The 16427-nt window shown below is 37.2% G+C and overlaps 1 protein-coding gene across 1 annotated transcript in view; it reads left to right on the forward strand.

Annotated features, from left to right (window-relative positions):
- Positions 1-14029: 14029 nt before the first annotated feature.
- LOC126831900 (sushi, von Willebrand factor type A, EGF and pentraxin domain-containing protein 1-like) overlaps positions 14030-16427 on the forward strand; it is a 41907-nt gene continuing 39509 nt past the window's right edge. Inside the window, exons 1-2 of the mRNA XM_050562554.2 lie at positions 14030-14152; positions 15019-15146. Coding sequence (XP_050418511.2) covers positions 14115-14152; positions 15019-15146 — 166 coding nt within the window. The 5' untranslated portion in view covers positions 14030-14114. The remainder of the gene's footprint in view (positions 14153-15018; positions 15147-16427) is intronic.

Consider the following 16427-nt stretch of genomic DNA (forward strand, 5'->3'; position numbering starts at 1 on the left):
ATAATTTTGGGGATTTTACTATAAATATCGTATTAATTAAAATATATTATAATATTATATAATATGAATATTTGATATGCTGTTGGGTAATCATTTCAACGATTATATCTTCGAAAGGAAATACTTGAGAAATAACCATTTTAAGTTATTTATTGAGTTGATAACTCTGGTTTCATGATCACATGACCAGCACTAAGAAACCTTGTGTAACGTCCATTCTGTACTACAGATATATCATGTTTAATCATAATTGAACATTTTACATTGCTAAACAATTAACAATAATACAGCCTGCATTATCATTTAAACGTGGATTCCTCACTCTGTCTTCAGGCTTGACAGTAAAAGACTGATTTCCCTCATCCCCACCAGAAATGACCCAAAATCAATAACCCAGCCAAGGTAGACAACTCCTCTCAACAAGTGTCCCTTGGCAACGGAATGAAACCACCAAAATTATCAAACAAAACCTAGAATTATTTTAGAATCATCATCATCGGACCCGTTAAATGTGCAGCGGAGCATTTAATAAAAATCAAAAATGAATCTAACAATTTATACAATAAAAAACAAATGTAAATGCCCAAAACTGTTTTAATAATAATAATACTGTTGTAAGAATTCACAAAATGACTGATATTAAAGCACATTCACCCTTTAATACACTTCACAAACACATTGGTGATATAATTATATTATACTGATTTTCACTGATCATCATCGATTAAGGGTGCACTTTCAAGATAAACACATTTACATGTATCAATTGGCCTTTTTAACACAGGTGTTTTATTTTTAACTTTCACGACGCGAACACGGCCGTCTTGCTCATTCGGATACACTTCGAGAATACGAACTAAAGGCCACAAACATCTTGGTAATTCGTGATCTACAACCAAAATAATGTCACCAACGCGAAAGTTTGACGCTCTTGTAGTAAGGGTACATACTCCCGAGTCCATCCCCGCCAAACACATCAGATAAATACGGGACATGTTGCCACCGACGACGCAAATAACAACCCCCTTTCTTAAATTTACCAGGTGGTAGCTCTGGCCCCGTTTTCAAAAGTAATAGGTGTTGTGGTATCAGCGCACCCAAGTCGTTAACATCACTCGAGATTGAAGTTATTGGACGACCATTAATAATTCCTTCGACATCACAGAATAAAGTACTCCGAGTCTCATCATCCATAGTTTAATCTTTAGTGAGAGCGCTTAATACGTTTCGAAGGGTCCGGATACAACGCCCCCGTGTACCCGCAAAATAGGATCCAGCTGGAGGATTAAAGGACCACTTTATATCTTGTTGTAGTATGCCTTGCTGATTCCACTCGTTAATTGCAGACTTTAATTCCTTGTTTACACCAACAAAATTACTTCCTTCGTCCCTTCTGATTTCGACAGGACACCATCTACGAGCAATAAATCTCAGAAAACCATTAATGAAGGAGTCTGTAACCATCGTATGTAGGCAAGACACGTAAATATGCAACCCCAGCGTTTCGACTCACTCCTTCCGCTCTTGCTCTTGACCATGAATGGACCGAAACAATCCACTCCAACTGCCGAGAAAGCGGGTAAATCAGGAGTTACTCTTGACTTAGGGACATCTGCCATCTTTTGCTTGCCAACAAGTGTTTGCCTTTTACGACATGGTAAGTCTCTTGATATGACATTCCTGGCTGCTGAGTTACCTTTGACTATCCAAAAACGTCTCCTAATGGCTGATAATATATACGATCTACCAGAATGTGCAGACACTTCATGATAATGACAAATAATCAGCATGATGACATGACTTTTCTTGGGCAAGATTATCTGATGTTTGGATTCAAACGATTATCCAGATCTACGTAGTCTTCCCCATACTCTTAAAATACCATGTAACAAAATGGGATCCAATTTAGAAATAGAACTTCCTTTAAAGACTTTCTTCTCAAAATCCATTTCTGTTTGTAAGCTCGAAATCTCATGAGAAAAGTGTTGTTTAATAATTTGGAGTTCAGCTGACTTTAATTCTTCAACCGATAATCTCTTGACTTAAATTTAATTCATCATTATTGCCCTTTTTATACATCCACATTCATAATGTGGACGTATTATGCCGTCGCCCCTATGTGTGTGTGCGTGTGTGTGTGTGTGTGTGTGTGTGGGGGGGGGGGGTAGTGTGTCTGTGGGTCGCCTATAGGGCACAATTCTTACTTATTTCTTATACCTTAAGGGTGATCCCTATTGTTTTTGATGCATGCCCGACCCCCAGGGACAGAGTCACGTCCACTTATTATATTTGTTTGTTTGTCGTCTACAGGCCGCATTTCTTAACATATCATCTTGAAACTTTGCATACTTATTCTTTGTACCCTAAGAAACACCACTATCGTTTGGGGTGCATGTCCAAACCCCCAGGGACAGAGCCACGCCCATTTCTTTCTGTGTGTCTGTGTGTCGCCTACAGGCCACAATTCTTAAGTGATCATCTTGAAACTTTACATACTTATTCTTTATACCCTAAGGAACATTCCTATTGTTTTTGGTGCATGCCCAACCCCCAGGGGCAGAGCCACGCCCATTTCTTATATTTGTTTGTTTGTCGTCTACAGGCCGCATTTCTTAACGTATCATCTTGAAACTTTGCATACTTATTCTTTGTACCCTAAGGAACATTCCTATCGTTTGGGGTGCATGCCCAACCCCGAGGGACAGTGTCACGCCCATTTTCTCTTTGTGTTTCTGTGTGTCGCCTGCAGTCCACAATTCTTAATCGATCGTCTTGAAAACTTTTTTATATTTATTCTTTATATCCTAAGGCTGACCCCTATTATTTTTGGTGCATGCCCGACCCCCTGGGACTGAGCCACGTCCAGTGTTTGTGTGTATTCCTATTGTTTTTTGGTAATTGCCCAACCCCCAGGGGCAGAGCCATACCCATTTTATCGTTGTGTCTGTGTGTGTTGCCTACAGGCCACGATTCTTAATGGATCGTCTTTGAACTTGGGTTATGTATTCCTTATAGCCTAAGGACGACAACTGCATGTCCCGACCCCCAGGGACAGAGCCACGTCCAATTTTTGTGTTTGTCGTTTAAAGGCCGGAATTCTGAATCAAATCAGCTTGGTACTTGACATATGTATTCCTTATAGTCTAAGGGCGTCAACTATTGATTTTGGTGAATGCCCCGAACAACGAGGGGCAGAGCCACGTCCACTTTTTGCTTTTAGCGCCCAAAAGCCACAATTCTGAATGGATTATCTTGGTATACTTATTCCTTATACTCTAAGGACGACAACTATTGATGTTGATGCACGACCCCCTCCTCCAAACCTCCTGCGCCCCCACCTCATGCCCTTTCGGCGGTGCCACACCCATTTTTTGTTGATAGTTTGTCTGTAAATGATATACAGGTTGAAATTATTAACAGATTTGGATCCAATTTCGAATGATCCAGCATAGAGTTGTATCTATATATATTGGTCCATGTCCAACCCCGAGCGGCAGAGCCATGCCCAATTTTTTATTTTATCGTCTACCGACTGCAACTCTGAATGGATCATCTTGGAACTTTGCATAATTATTCCTTATAGCGTAAAGACAGCAACTATTTATTTTGGTCCCTGGTGCAGTGTCTCACCCACTGTTTTGTTAATAATTTGTCTGAAAATTTAGCAAAAGAAACCCAACGCCTAGCCTTCTTTGCCTCTTGTCATATTACAACAGGGCTCACACTGGCTTTCGATTTTTTTTCCGCCAAAATGGATGATAATGTCTATATGAAAAAAAATGTTTATATTTTTTTCCGCCAAATGGATGATAATTTTTATATGGAAAAAATGTTTATATTTTTTTCCGCCAACTGGAATATTTTATCTGCCAAAAATGTGTGATAAAAAAGACAACACCTAACAATTTTATGTCTCAGATAGGCTTATTATAAAACAATTACCGATATATACAGTACAATATATAAAAAAACTCTAAAAATCTTTCTTTACATAATAGATTAGCAAAGTTTGGATTTAATAAGATCAGATTTTATTTTTTGGTGACTTTAATCTATTTGAACATCGTACTGCACAATATATTTTCAGTATTTACACGTCAAATCTCATCCAAGGATTGCCAATGTTCTATAAATTTATGTGTTGCGTGCACAATGGGTCTATTTTTATTTTCAGGTAACGTAAAGGTATCAGAATCTGAATCCTTGATAGAATGATATAAATTTTAATTTCAATTATATTTGTTAAAAGATGCTTACAATATACTCGTCGTTAACTTTTAGAGCATTTTGGCGACGGTAATATGATACAAATGGCGAACTGTTTTCTCGCTCAAGAATCGTCACTATTCAACTCGTTCTTGCGTTTTCGACCAGTGGTGATATTATAATTTGAAATAATGATATCCGATAGGCATGCTTGTATTTTTTACATAACGTATATGAAGCGACTGTAAACGAATTCAGCGATCAAAATATTTAATTCTCTTCGTAAGGAACTGTCGGCCATTTTGATTACATGTTTTATCATTTTTTTAAAGACGGAACGAAACATCAAATAACGCAACATGTAACGCAACATTCGATAATGTAAAGAAATCAAATGAAATGGGGTTTAATGTGCTACTGTTCTGTTCCTTACAATGGAAAGAGTAGGTGGTATGACACCTTCTAAGCAAAATGTCCCTCACAACTCAATGTATAGCATATGCCTGTCTTTATTAGCCAGTTCGGAGCATTCTTATTTTGAATAACCTATTTCTCTAAAATGGACTAAACTGACAGACAGAACAGTAAATATTTTGCCCAAAATTCGATATGTTGTCAAAGGGAGGAATAACCAATGTGACCACTATTTGACAGTAAATATACATTTTTCTGTAAAAATAATAATTATTTCAAACGGCATTTCTGTTAATATACAGCTCCCGTGATGTAAACTGGCATATGGTTGTATTATTACACTAAATTGGATGTAACCTTATACGCCTTGTATTCATATGCATCTACATCGTTTTAAATGTAAGTTAACAAACCATGTGATTTGACAAATCAGGCAATGTATTTTTACTATACTTATTACTGTAAATATACATATAATTTTGACAGTGTAGTATTACTCATTGACGCGATCCGTATTATCGGCCAGCTGATTAATTTATAGTATCCCGCCACGTGATTGACACTCAATAATGATTAATCCAGGATAAATACGATTAGAATTTTAAGATTTTTCCGCCAGTTCTTAAAAACAATCGCCAGTACCGCAAAACATTATTGCCAAAATGATCGCCAAAATCAAATTTTAATCGCCACTTTCATATTTTTGTCGCAAATAGTGCGAGTCCTGTACAGCCATTTCATATTTCATTCTCTTCATTTTAAAAAGTACCATATCAATCAAAGCAGGAATGTGGACGTATATTGCAACGTTAGCGATGCTCTCGTTCTTCTTTACTGCTTTCTGTAGATTTGATCTGTAGCGAATAACCCAGGCAATAATTTTCTTAGTTCTATACCATGATGAATCTCTTTCAGTAATTTGTAATACAAAATCTTCATCTACTAAAGCAGCACAGATTTTCTTTTCTTTTTAAACTTCTGGATCTTCGTCTTTAATTTCTTGGTTCTTAAGATTAGGTTGCTCCATCCATTCCTTCTCTGGTCTCCATAGACATTCCGGCCCGGACCACCAACGTGTGTTTCCTAGAAGGGTTTCTATAGTTATTCCCCTTGAGGCTCCATCGCCAGGATTTAAAGCACCATCAATGAAAGACCAGTCTAACGGACCTGACCCTTCGTCGATGAAGGCGGTGCGATTTGCTACAAAGGTCTTGAAACGTTTATCTTCGTTATTTATGTACTTGAGTACAGATGAACTATATCTGTCCAATAGGTTGACTTAACACCCAGTTCTTTAGTTATCTTATTAAGCCGAACAGACCGGGTCGCTGCAGGTAATTCATGTTTTGGTATTGTCATAACTTTCAGAGGAGTTACTCTTGATTTTACAACAAAAAACGAACAGTGAATATTACCATTGGCATCTATAAGACGAATATAGTTTACGGCCCCGTAGCCGGATTCAGAACTTGAAAAGTGATGAAGTTGTACAGTTGAATGTTTACTGAGTGTTACAGTATTTGAAGGTTTGATATTTGATAACTTCCGCAAGTCTTCTAACCACTTTAACTATGCAGTTAAGTATTTTTCTGGTATTACATCATCCCAGTCTAGATGTATTCTACACAATTCCTGTAATATTATCTTTGCAGGCAGTATTAATGGGGCGACAAATCCTAGAGGATCAAATACTGAAGACATGATGGAGAGAATCCCTCTTCTGGTTGCCGGCTTATCCTTCAAATCAACTTTAAAGGTGAAAGAGTCGTTTTCCATATCCCATAAAATTCCCAAAGCTCTTTCAACAGGAAGATTGTCTAGATCAAGGTCTTTAACCAGAACTGCTCTGTCTTCTAAAGGAACTGTTTCTAGGACTTTTGGGGAATTTGAGTTCCATTTCGTCAGTCGAAAATCATCTTTTCTAAGTAGCGAAGTTATATCTTGAATATGGGCTATTGCTTCTTCTTCAGTATTCAATGACTTTAAATGATCATCTACATAAAAGTTTCTCTTGACTGTCTCGATGACACTTGGCTTGTAATTTTTAATATTATCTTCTGCGGTCTTCAGAAGTGCATAATATGTGAACCTTCATCCTAAACTTTACTGGATCTTGAGTTAAATCGCTTGACTTCCACCATAGATATCTGAAGACATCTCTTTGGTATGGTGTAACAAGTACTTGATGAAATATGGACTGGATGTCACTCGTTAAAGCAATACGTTCTTGACGGAATCTGGTCAGTACTCCGAATAATGAATTAGTGAGGTCTTGGCCTTTGTGGGAGATTTTCGTTCAGTGATGTACCCAGGAAACTTGAGCCACAATCGAAGACTACCCTCAATTTGTCAGGCTTCTTAGGGTGCACGACTGGATGATAAGGTAAAGTCCATAACATCCCATCACAACGATCGATTTCATCATTTGGAATTTCCTTAGCATATTTATCTTCCAACATACCATCAACAATCTTAGAATATTTCTGAAATAAGTATTTATCTTTTAAAAATCTTTTCTTCAGAAGTTGTAGTCGATGTCGTGCTAGGCTTTCATTGTTTGGCATATTAGGTTGGTATTCCTTCCAGGACAGTGAAACTTCATAATGCCCATCCTTGAGTTTAATAGTATATTCAAATACTGTCAGTGCCTTCTTATCTGATCTTGACATTCCAAATTCTTGGACAGATGTGTCGTTAAATTCCATGTTACAGTATCTTTCAAATTGTCTATGTAAATCTATATCCGTCTTCACGAAATTGGAATTTACACCACTTGTACTTTTATTTCTCAACAGAGGACCATTGATTATCCATCCTAAAATAGTTTTAGTGGCCCTTTTGGAATTTATAAATGCACTACTTAATGCTGTGGTAGAATGAAATAAATATGAATGCCTTTTACCACAGACATTGCATGAAGTCGTGAAACGACAAAATTTAGCTTGATGAATTGTGTTCTTACAGTTATAACATACTCTATTCTCATTCGCAAATTTCCTTCTAAAAACATTGAACATTCAGAAAGCTTTTGATCTGATGAACATCTTAAACATTTCAATATGCGTTTATCACCATTTTCTTCTGAAGAAAAGTTGCTTGATTCTTGAGAATGTTTACCTTCATTTGATTCTTGTTTATTTTGACTTTTTAACTTGAGTGCCAACGTTGGAGCTTTTGGAGGTAGACCACCATTAAATTTCACCATCTCGGTACCCACAAATTGTAGTTCGTCTATTTATAACAATTCTCTCTCTGTCTCTTTTCTCCCCTTTTGCATACCCATTTTTCGTTGATTTTTTGGTCTAGAATGGATGAAGTATGCTTCTTCAAGTTTGTGTATCTCAAAATTTGGGTGGTCAACCTCATACAAATTTTAGTGCAAAGACATGACAATTTGTTTCTCTGTCTGTAGTGAAAAGCATTCAGCCCAACGAAAATTTGGGGAAAAGTTGGAGGTGGGCAAAGAGGCCAGAATTAACATTGAAGTCAATGGGGAAATTAATGGTGGTCTGCATCCTTTTATAGAAACTGGATTTATCTCCCCTTAATTGTAATTTAGATTAAATTGATCATGATTATGACCATACTCATCGCAGTGTTTCGTTTGATTATACCTAATCCCACTAAACACTGCTTTACCGAAAGCGGATTTCTGTTCCAATACCAATAGCTAACTGCGTTACAAAAGCATTAGTTTCCCCTTGTCAGTGATGCAGGACGGAGGGCCTGACAAGGACAGCTGTCTAGTCGGTCGGATGGGACGAAAAACCGAGGTCCTGTGTACACATTGGCGTGCACGTAAACGATCCCTTGGCAGTTGGAATTCAATATAACTGTAGGCCGTAGTGCCGCTGCCCGGGCAAAATTCCCTACATAGCATACTGTATGGCGTATGCCCGTCTTCATTAGCCCAGTTTAGGAGCAGAACAGTAGGACGTTAAACCCCATTTCATTTCATTTCCAAATTGGACCAAATATGTTTACATAACGTTACGTCATGACTCACGATTTTATTATGCCCAATTAACCAGTGCATAGAAGAATATTGCAGAAAAACTAATTGCGTCACAAACGAGGCTATCAAATTGAAAACAATGTAAACAATACTGTTTGGAGATAAACATACTTTCACCGTTTTTAATACCTTAAATCACCGTCCAAAGTTTTAGAGAAGACCCAATTTAAACGAATGGCTGTCATGTTGCTGTACTTGGGATAGATTTGATTGAACGGGAAGAATAGACAAACTCCCTCAAAAGCTCAATTATCAGAAGCCAATCCAGCAATGGCCAGAGAGGGATTTCTAGGACCATTGCTTCAGGAATATGGATTATGACTTGAATCGCTTGGAGTGTTGATGACATCATCAAACACAGGATGAGTAGAGATTCTGGCTTCTTTTTCTACAAAATTGGCGACATCGTACACTGTAATCGGCTGTCACTCTCCACTTGTTGCGGAGATCACATGGCAATTAGGGTTTTCTAACTCATTTAAATATCCAATCTCCGAAAGAGTGTTTTTTGCAAGAAGTTAATGCAGTGGACAAATTAAGTAAGGCTTTATAATCTTCCATCCCGATCGGTGGACCATTAGTAATCTCCGCAGAAGACACTGCAATTCTATAATTGTTTCCGAAGCATTTCGTTCTAATGCTTCCTTCTAACCATGATCTGGATTCATAACCAAACAACCCTTCATAAGTTCTTGCACTTCACCAGTTGTATACTGAATGAGAAAGTTTAATCTTGTACTATTACAACAGGTCTTGGATTCTATCAAATTCTTAAAAGTTCTAATAAAATTACAGTATTCTGTTGGTTCGCCTCCAAACACTGAGATTTCTGCCTTACGTATCATTAACGACAGGGAGTTCTAACTTTGATTTGTTATCATCCGCTCATGACAGAAATGAAATGAAATGAAATGGGGTTTAACGTCCTACTGTTTTGCTCCGAACTGGGCTAGGAGGGAAAATTTGCCCGGACAGCGGCACTAGGGCCTACATCTTATATCGAATTCCAACTGTCAAGGGATCTTTTTCGTGCACGCCAATGTGTACACGGGACCTCGGTTTTTCATATCATCCGAATAACTAGAAAGCTGTCCTGCATCACTGACAAGGGGGAACACGCCGGAAAATCTGGGTGAACTCGCTCATGACAGACCATTTGTCTTTCTTGAACTTGCAACATTAATTGTAGCGTACCGGTATTATCTTCTTGAAAATTATCATTTACTTCACGAGCTTGGGGGACCGCATTCATACGCGAAGTAACTTCTTGTAGTACTTCACGAGCTTAGGGAATATGTTTCATACGCGAAGGATGATCTTCTTTAGTATTTTGAGCTTGGCGATCCTCGAAATTCGTATGCTTGGGGAACTACGTTCATACGCGAGTCTGACTACACGAGCTTGGTTAATTTCATTTAAAGATGAATTTGAGTCAACCTGGAAACATGATTTTGTTCACGAGCTTGGGGAACCTCGCTCATACGAGAACCCGGATCTTCTTGTCTTGGAATATCAGCAGACTCAGGGTTACTTGTGACTGGAATGCTGTTTCCTTGTTGATTACCATGTCAAGGGGCTATTTCTGTAAGTTAGAACCGAAACGGATATTTTCAGTTTCAAATACTGGAGTTCTTGTGTTAATCCTTGGAAATACCGACCTTTTCTGGTTCTTACTTTCTTCTACTGCTTCAGAATATACCTCATCCCTTACATGAACTTGTAACAATTCACCTCTAACCTTTAATAACTCTATTCAACACCAACTCTAAAGAACGTAATTGAAGTCTCCGGTCAGCAAGTAATTTTTCCTTTTCTATTAGCTTTAATTTCTCTTCTAAACCTTTCCGTTTGGCCTGTTCTTTAACCATCCTGCTTTTTTATGGAACTCTTTGAACAACTACTTCCATGAGAATGATGAGAGTTGATAGTGAAAGTGCCAGTGTGAAACCTTTTAACATAACGTGGGAATACTTGACTTAAAGAGTCATCTGGGCCCGATTCCTAGAAAATTCTTAAGCACGTTCTTGTGCTTAGATTTAAGTAGACTTTGCATTTAAGTAAACTTACCTTATTTGGTGTTCCCAGAAAATTCTTAAGAACGTTCTTGTGCTTAGATTTTAAGTAGACTTCATTGTAAGCACAAGAACGTTGATATGCGTTCCAAGAAAAAAACTTAAGCACAACTTCGTTCTTAAAGGGACAATAACACTCTTGCTGGCTTGACAGCTCCAGAAAATAAATAATAGCCTTATTCTAAGTATTAGATGTTTAAATGTCCTACATGTTGTGTAAATTATCCATTAAATCCTATTTTACTTGTCCAGAGGGTTCGGAAATATTTTTAAATCCAAGTCACATTTGAAAAGGTTTACGTTAGGCTTTTCAAATCATTTAGTTGAATTTTTCCAATTTTTTAAATTAGGTGTGTTAAGATGAAATTTGTTTCATCAATTACTTGGAATACTGTAAAATAGTACAATTTGTTGACCAGAATAAAGATTGGGACATATTATTCTGTTACAACAAGATTGTAATTGAGCCTTTAAACATAGTCAATCTAACCACAAGTCCCAAGCAAGGTATGCGGCTGGCTTGCCAACCATAAGTCTGTTTCTGCTTCAAAAAGATGGCTGACCGTAGAGTTAGTTATTCGACGGCATTTCCGACACCTTTTGATACCAAAGAGACAATTACAAGACAGAGAAAATCCTTCTCCAGAAGAAATTTTAAATTAAGAATGCTATATAAAATTTCGCTTCTAGGCCTACCCTGAAACCATTTTATTTATTTGCCAATTAGTAAACAATAGGCTGCAAACACACAGGCTACTTTAAGGGTGTATTCCCACGAAGGCGCAGTTACAGAGCGTGACCAAAATTAATCCTTCCCACGAAGGCGCAGATATCGACTTGTCGGCTTTCGTTTGAAGAGAGGCATGTTGCTATTAGGACCCATTTAACGGTGTTAAAGATTTTATGAATTTATGTTCACTATGAACCAACAACACTCTGGAAGGATAGCATGCAAGAATCAAGAAGCTAGTTGGAAAATCCCATCCGAATGTTTTTGAAATGATCACATTCTTACAACAAGAACAAAATATTAACCACCAAGGAATATATAAATATGCTCAAATCCAAAGCCAGCTCCAGGAATTAAAAGGAAGACACGAGGAAGAGGAATTGACCTTAGTCGAGTATTTAGACAGGGTGTCTTATTTGGCGAAATTAAATTAATTTTTGTTATAGTGTAGTTATGTTTTCATTTCTTATGCCAAAAATGATGCTAAAATGTTGGTTAATTAGTTACGTTGGGGATTATGAAAGTGTAAATTCTTATCATAACAATCTATAACACCATTGTTACGATTTTAATCCATTTTAATCCCTAGGAGCTGGATTCCCACGAAGTCGTCGCAAACGACCTCGTTTAATCCGTTACGGTCAATAACTGCGCCTTCGTGGGAATAAACCACTTTAAGATCAGGCGCTCTCACAATTATTCAGTTAGTTTGTACGCGTCTGCGTTTTTTATCTTGTGGCACATTTTATATGTGAATAGGGGACATGTCAAATGCATCGAAATGAACCATCGTAGTCTCAGTTTATGGTAAACTTTACCAGTCACAATGTGCTTAGACTTATACTGGACTTGTGCTTTCGTAAGAATGGTCATGAGAATTTTCTAGGGACGGTATTTTTATATGTTTCTTACGTAAGAAAAAGTGAAGCATGACTTTGTGCTTACTTTAAGAATTTTCTAGGAACCGGGCTCTGGTGTCACTTGCAATTCATCAGATGAACCTGTTAATTCTCTTAACTCCCTTGCATTCCCCGACACTGTAGGGTAGGCTCTACGAACAGGATACTACTCGTGTTCGTGGATATTCATGTCAGGTTCAACCACTTTAGAGTTATTGGTGAATTTCGTTTTATTAAAACAGCCAGGGATAAATTGTTACTGTGTCACGTGTGTCCATTGCCATTAGACAAAATGATTCACGTTTAACTCGCTGTAGCGTCCATTCTTTACTACAGATATATCATGTTTTTTTCATAATTGAGCATTATCATTTAAATTAAAATTTTGGATTGTAAAGCGCAATTTATTAATTACAGTAGAATCTGTATGAGCAGCCACTCCTATTCGGCGACATCTCCTTGTAAGCGGTCAAATTAAATTCCCCCCGTAGAAATTCTGTTGTTTCATCTCTTTATTCAACGGTCACTCCTCTAACGCGGCCAGCGGTCACTATATTACTAATAAATTCAACAAAACATAGCCCATTCAACGGCCATTGTTGAATGATATCATCTTGTTGTTCTTTGTAACACCCCCGCTAATCCCGTGAGTAGTAGTTAATTAACTAGACCCCCACTGATCAGGTAAAAAGAAATGTAAAAATAACAATCAACCCGGGATTATCTGTTAATTAATCTTTTGTTTTATTAAACGACTAACCTGATCATTGTTTTCACGCGTAACGACACATTATTTGATACTGATTGAATAAAATAAAAGTACCGAGTTTTGTCACGATCATCTAGTATCTCTCTTAGCGCCTCCTATAATATTACATACAGAGTTACACCCCCTGTAAATAGGTCATGAAATTAGCGATGTTTTTTTTGTCCATGTGCTTTTTTGATAAAATAAAATGAATTCATCGATTTTCTTCACAAAAATGGATAAATATTATGGAATGCATCACAATGGTAGACAGTAGTATCGAAGGTTGGTACAAAATGACAAGTTTACAGAAGTTATGTCCGAGATTTGAGTAAAGAATTTTCATTCAGCGCAAGATTCAGCGACGGTCAAATTTACCGCTTCCAATGCATTCAAGCGTAATATTTAATTTATGTCAGCACAAAAAGCACCAAGATTTTATTAAAAGGCCACTCCCGTTAAGTTATGTCCGAGATTTGAGTAAAGAATTTTCGTTCGGCGCAAGATTCAGCGACGGCCAAATTTACCGCTTCCAAGCGTAATATTTAATTTAATATTTATGTCAGCACAAAAAGCAATGAGATTTTATTAAGAGGCCACTCCCGTTAAGCGGTCAGTTGTGAAAATTCCCTTGGGTGGCTGCTTAATGCAGATTCTACTGTATTTGCAAAGTCATTATCCTGAGAGGCCACTTTCTTATTTCTCCAAATAGTATCTACTGTAAAACATACATTTCGTTATAATTTTTTTGTCACGCTATCCTGTTCACGCGCAGTATAGCGTCGCTACGTTTTGGAGACTTTTGGATGCCTTTTGTATTTTTGTATTTAAACTGTTGGACTGGTGATTCTACATGCTCGCTATAAGTATTTCGTATCTACATGCTCGCTATAAGTATTTCGTATCGCTCGAACAGTTATTCTTATATATAATTATTACAGTTTATCATCCACCAAGCATACAATGTTCATTACCATCAACACCTATCTATGCACCTGAAGGTTCAACAAGTTCTGTAGTTACCTGGTCAATGCCAACTGGTAAGGATGGAAAAGGAAACGCGCTAAGGTAACCAAGTTTTAAACAAAATTATTCCTACAAGTGGAATGTCCTCAATATTGTTCCATGGTATTCCTGGGCAATACACGAGTATGTCTGAAATCTGTAAGATTAAAACGACAGTGAAAAGTGACATATTCAAATACGAATAAAGGGTTTAGAAATTATGAAATGAAATTAAATGGAGTTTAACATCTTACTTTTTTACTCCATCCGGGGTAATGACGACGGGTTATGGGTCTTGACTAAGCACCTTTTAAGCCCCACACCACGCACAACAACAGAACAAAGCCCACTGACAAGACATATTATGTAAGATAATAGATAAGAAATAATTTGCTGTGAGTAAACAAAAGTAAAGCTAAAGAACGAATTTGTAATATATAGATAAGGTACGTAATAAAGACTCAAAACGAAACGCACAATCTAGCCAATAGTAAACGGACTTCCCAATGGGGAGATGCCAACGACGAGTTAATATAAATGTTCCATGGTTCTTGCTTGTAACGGAAGGAGGCGAGGTTCGCCTGTCAATATAATACTTAGATCTGTATGTTTCCGTAAATTCCAACAGTGGAAAGTTCTTTTAACTTGCATGGTGCAGAACCTAACGATTGGGCAACACTTGTAAATTCTTCCAGGCAAAATGTCGGATTCATTTCAGGAACATTCTAGCCGATAATCCATTACATATGCGCTCCATTACCACGGCCCCACCGTGCTTATAATACTTTGAATAGAAAAGAATAATAGAAATCATAACTATATTTTAATATCGTACAAAGCCATACAAACTTACGGGTTTAATGCAATAAGCATCTTTTAATACTTCTTAAGGATAAACTAACCTCATGTTTAATGGGTTTGTTTTCTAGACCTAGACTGATAAATGGTATTGGAGATTCGGGTAGTTCGTTTCCACGAGGTCATCATACGATAACGTATTCTGTAACAGACTCCAGAGGATTTAAAGATTACTGTTTCTTTACGTTTGAAGTAGCTGGTGAGTTTTATTTGGATTGTCGTGTAATACGGATTTAAATATTGGACGAACTATATATATATATATCATTCGCCCGTCCATCAATAATTTCTAACGGGCATAACTGGCAAATAATTGGATATCCGCCTTTCTGTCAACAACTTCTTGCAAATATTTGATATCAAGTTGTGCCATACTTCCACGTTGTTCAATCAAACTTGTTGGAAGCATCAAGTTCTAATTCAATTGCTGAAATATATACTTACATCATGGCGATATGTCTGATTAGATTTCTGGAGATAATAAAATAAAACCAAGTACGAACAATCCAAACCATTAGACGAAATTCGAAGTCCTAAAAAAACGGTATAGGTAAAATAGTGTAATAAGGCAAAATAGTGTAATCAGCATATGGACTGTTCACCGTGTACAAAATACACGACAAACAGTGGTAACAGGTGTCCGGAAGAGTAAGCTTACCCTGCCTGGCCCAACACCCGCCATAGCTGCATCCAAACTATTAGACGAAATCTCGGTAAAATAGCGTGATTGGCCAATGGACTATCGGTATGCAAAATGCACGTGATGAAAAGTGTTAACGATGTAGTAGACAGACATTATCAGGGAATTATACGTGTCAATTAAATTATACGCGTCAATTAAATATATCCAGAATAATAGCCGAGAGAGGCATGTTATATTTACCAATCAAGTCAATATGACGGCCATAAAACTTTTTAAAGGTTTTAATAAGTTTAGTTCGCAAGTATCTCTGTAGTTGAAGCTTAGATGACAAATGCCTCGATCTACTTAAAAAATCAGAATAAAATGAACAAGCTCTCGCGTAACGAATTAGTTGAGACACAAACACTCCATAAGCTGGTGATATTGGAATGTTACTACTAATAAATGGAAAGTTAACAATCGGAAAGTCAAAGTCATCACGTTTATCGTACAATTTAACACTAAGTTTATGGCAATTGTCAAAATCGAGACGCAGATCCAAGTAGGAAGCGTAATTGTCACTGTCAGTGGGTTTTTTTGATTTCGAGCTCATCAGGATATACGAATTCTACATAATCACTAAATTTTGGATTATTCAGTGATAGAACATCATCGATATATCGATAAGTGAAATTAAAATGTCTGACTAATCGTTTATTTGATTTTACGAGTGCCTGTATGTAATCGGCTTCGTAGGAATAGAGAAACAAATCAGCAAGCAAAGGTGCACAGTTGGTGCCCATGGGGATACCTGCCACTTGCTGATAAATTTCCCCTCCAAATTCAACAAAGATATTA

The sequence above is a fragment of the Patella vulgata genome, chromosome 9 (genome assembly GCF_932274485.2).
Source record: "Patella vulgata chromosome 9, xgPatVulg1.2, whole genome shotgun sequence".
Classification (NCBI taxonomy): domain Eukaryota; kingdom Metazoa; phylum Mollusca; class Gastropoda; family Patellidae; genus Patella; species Patella vulgata.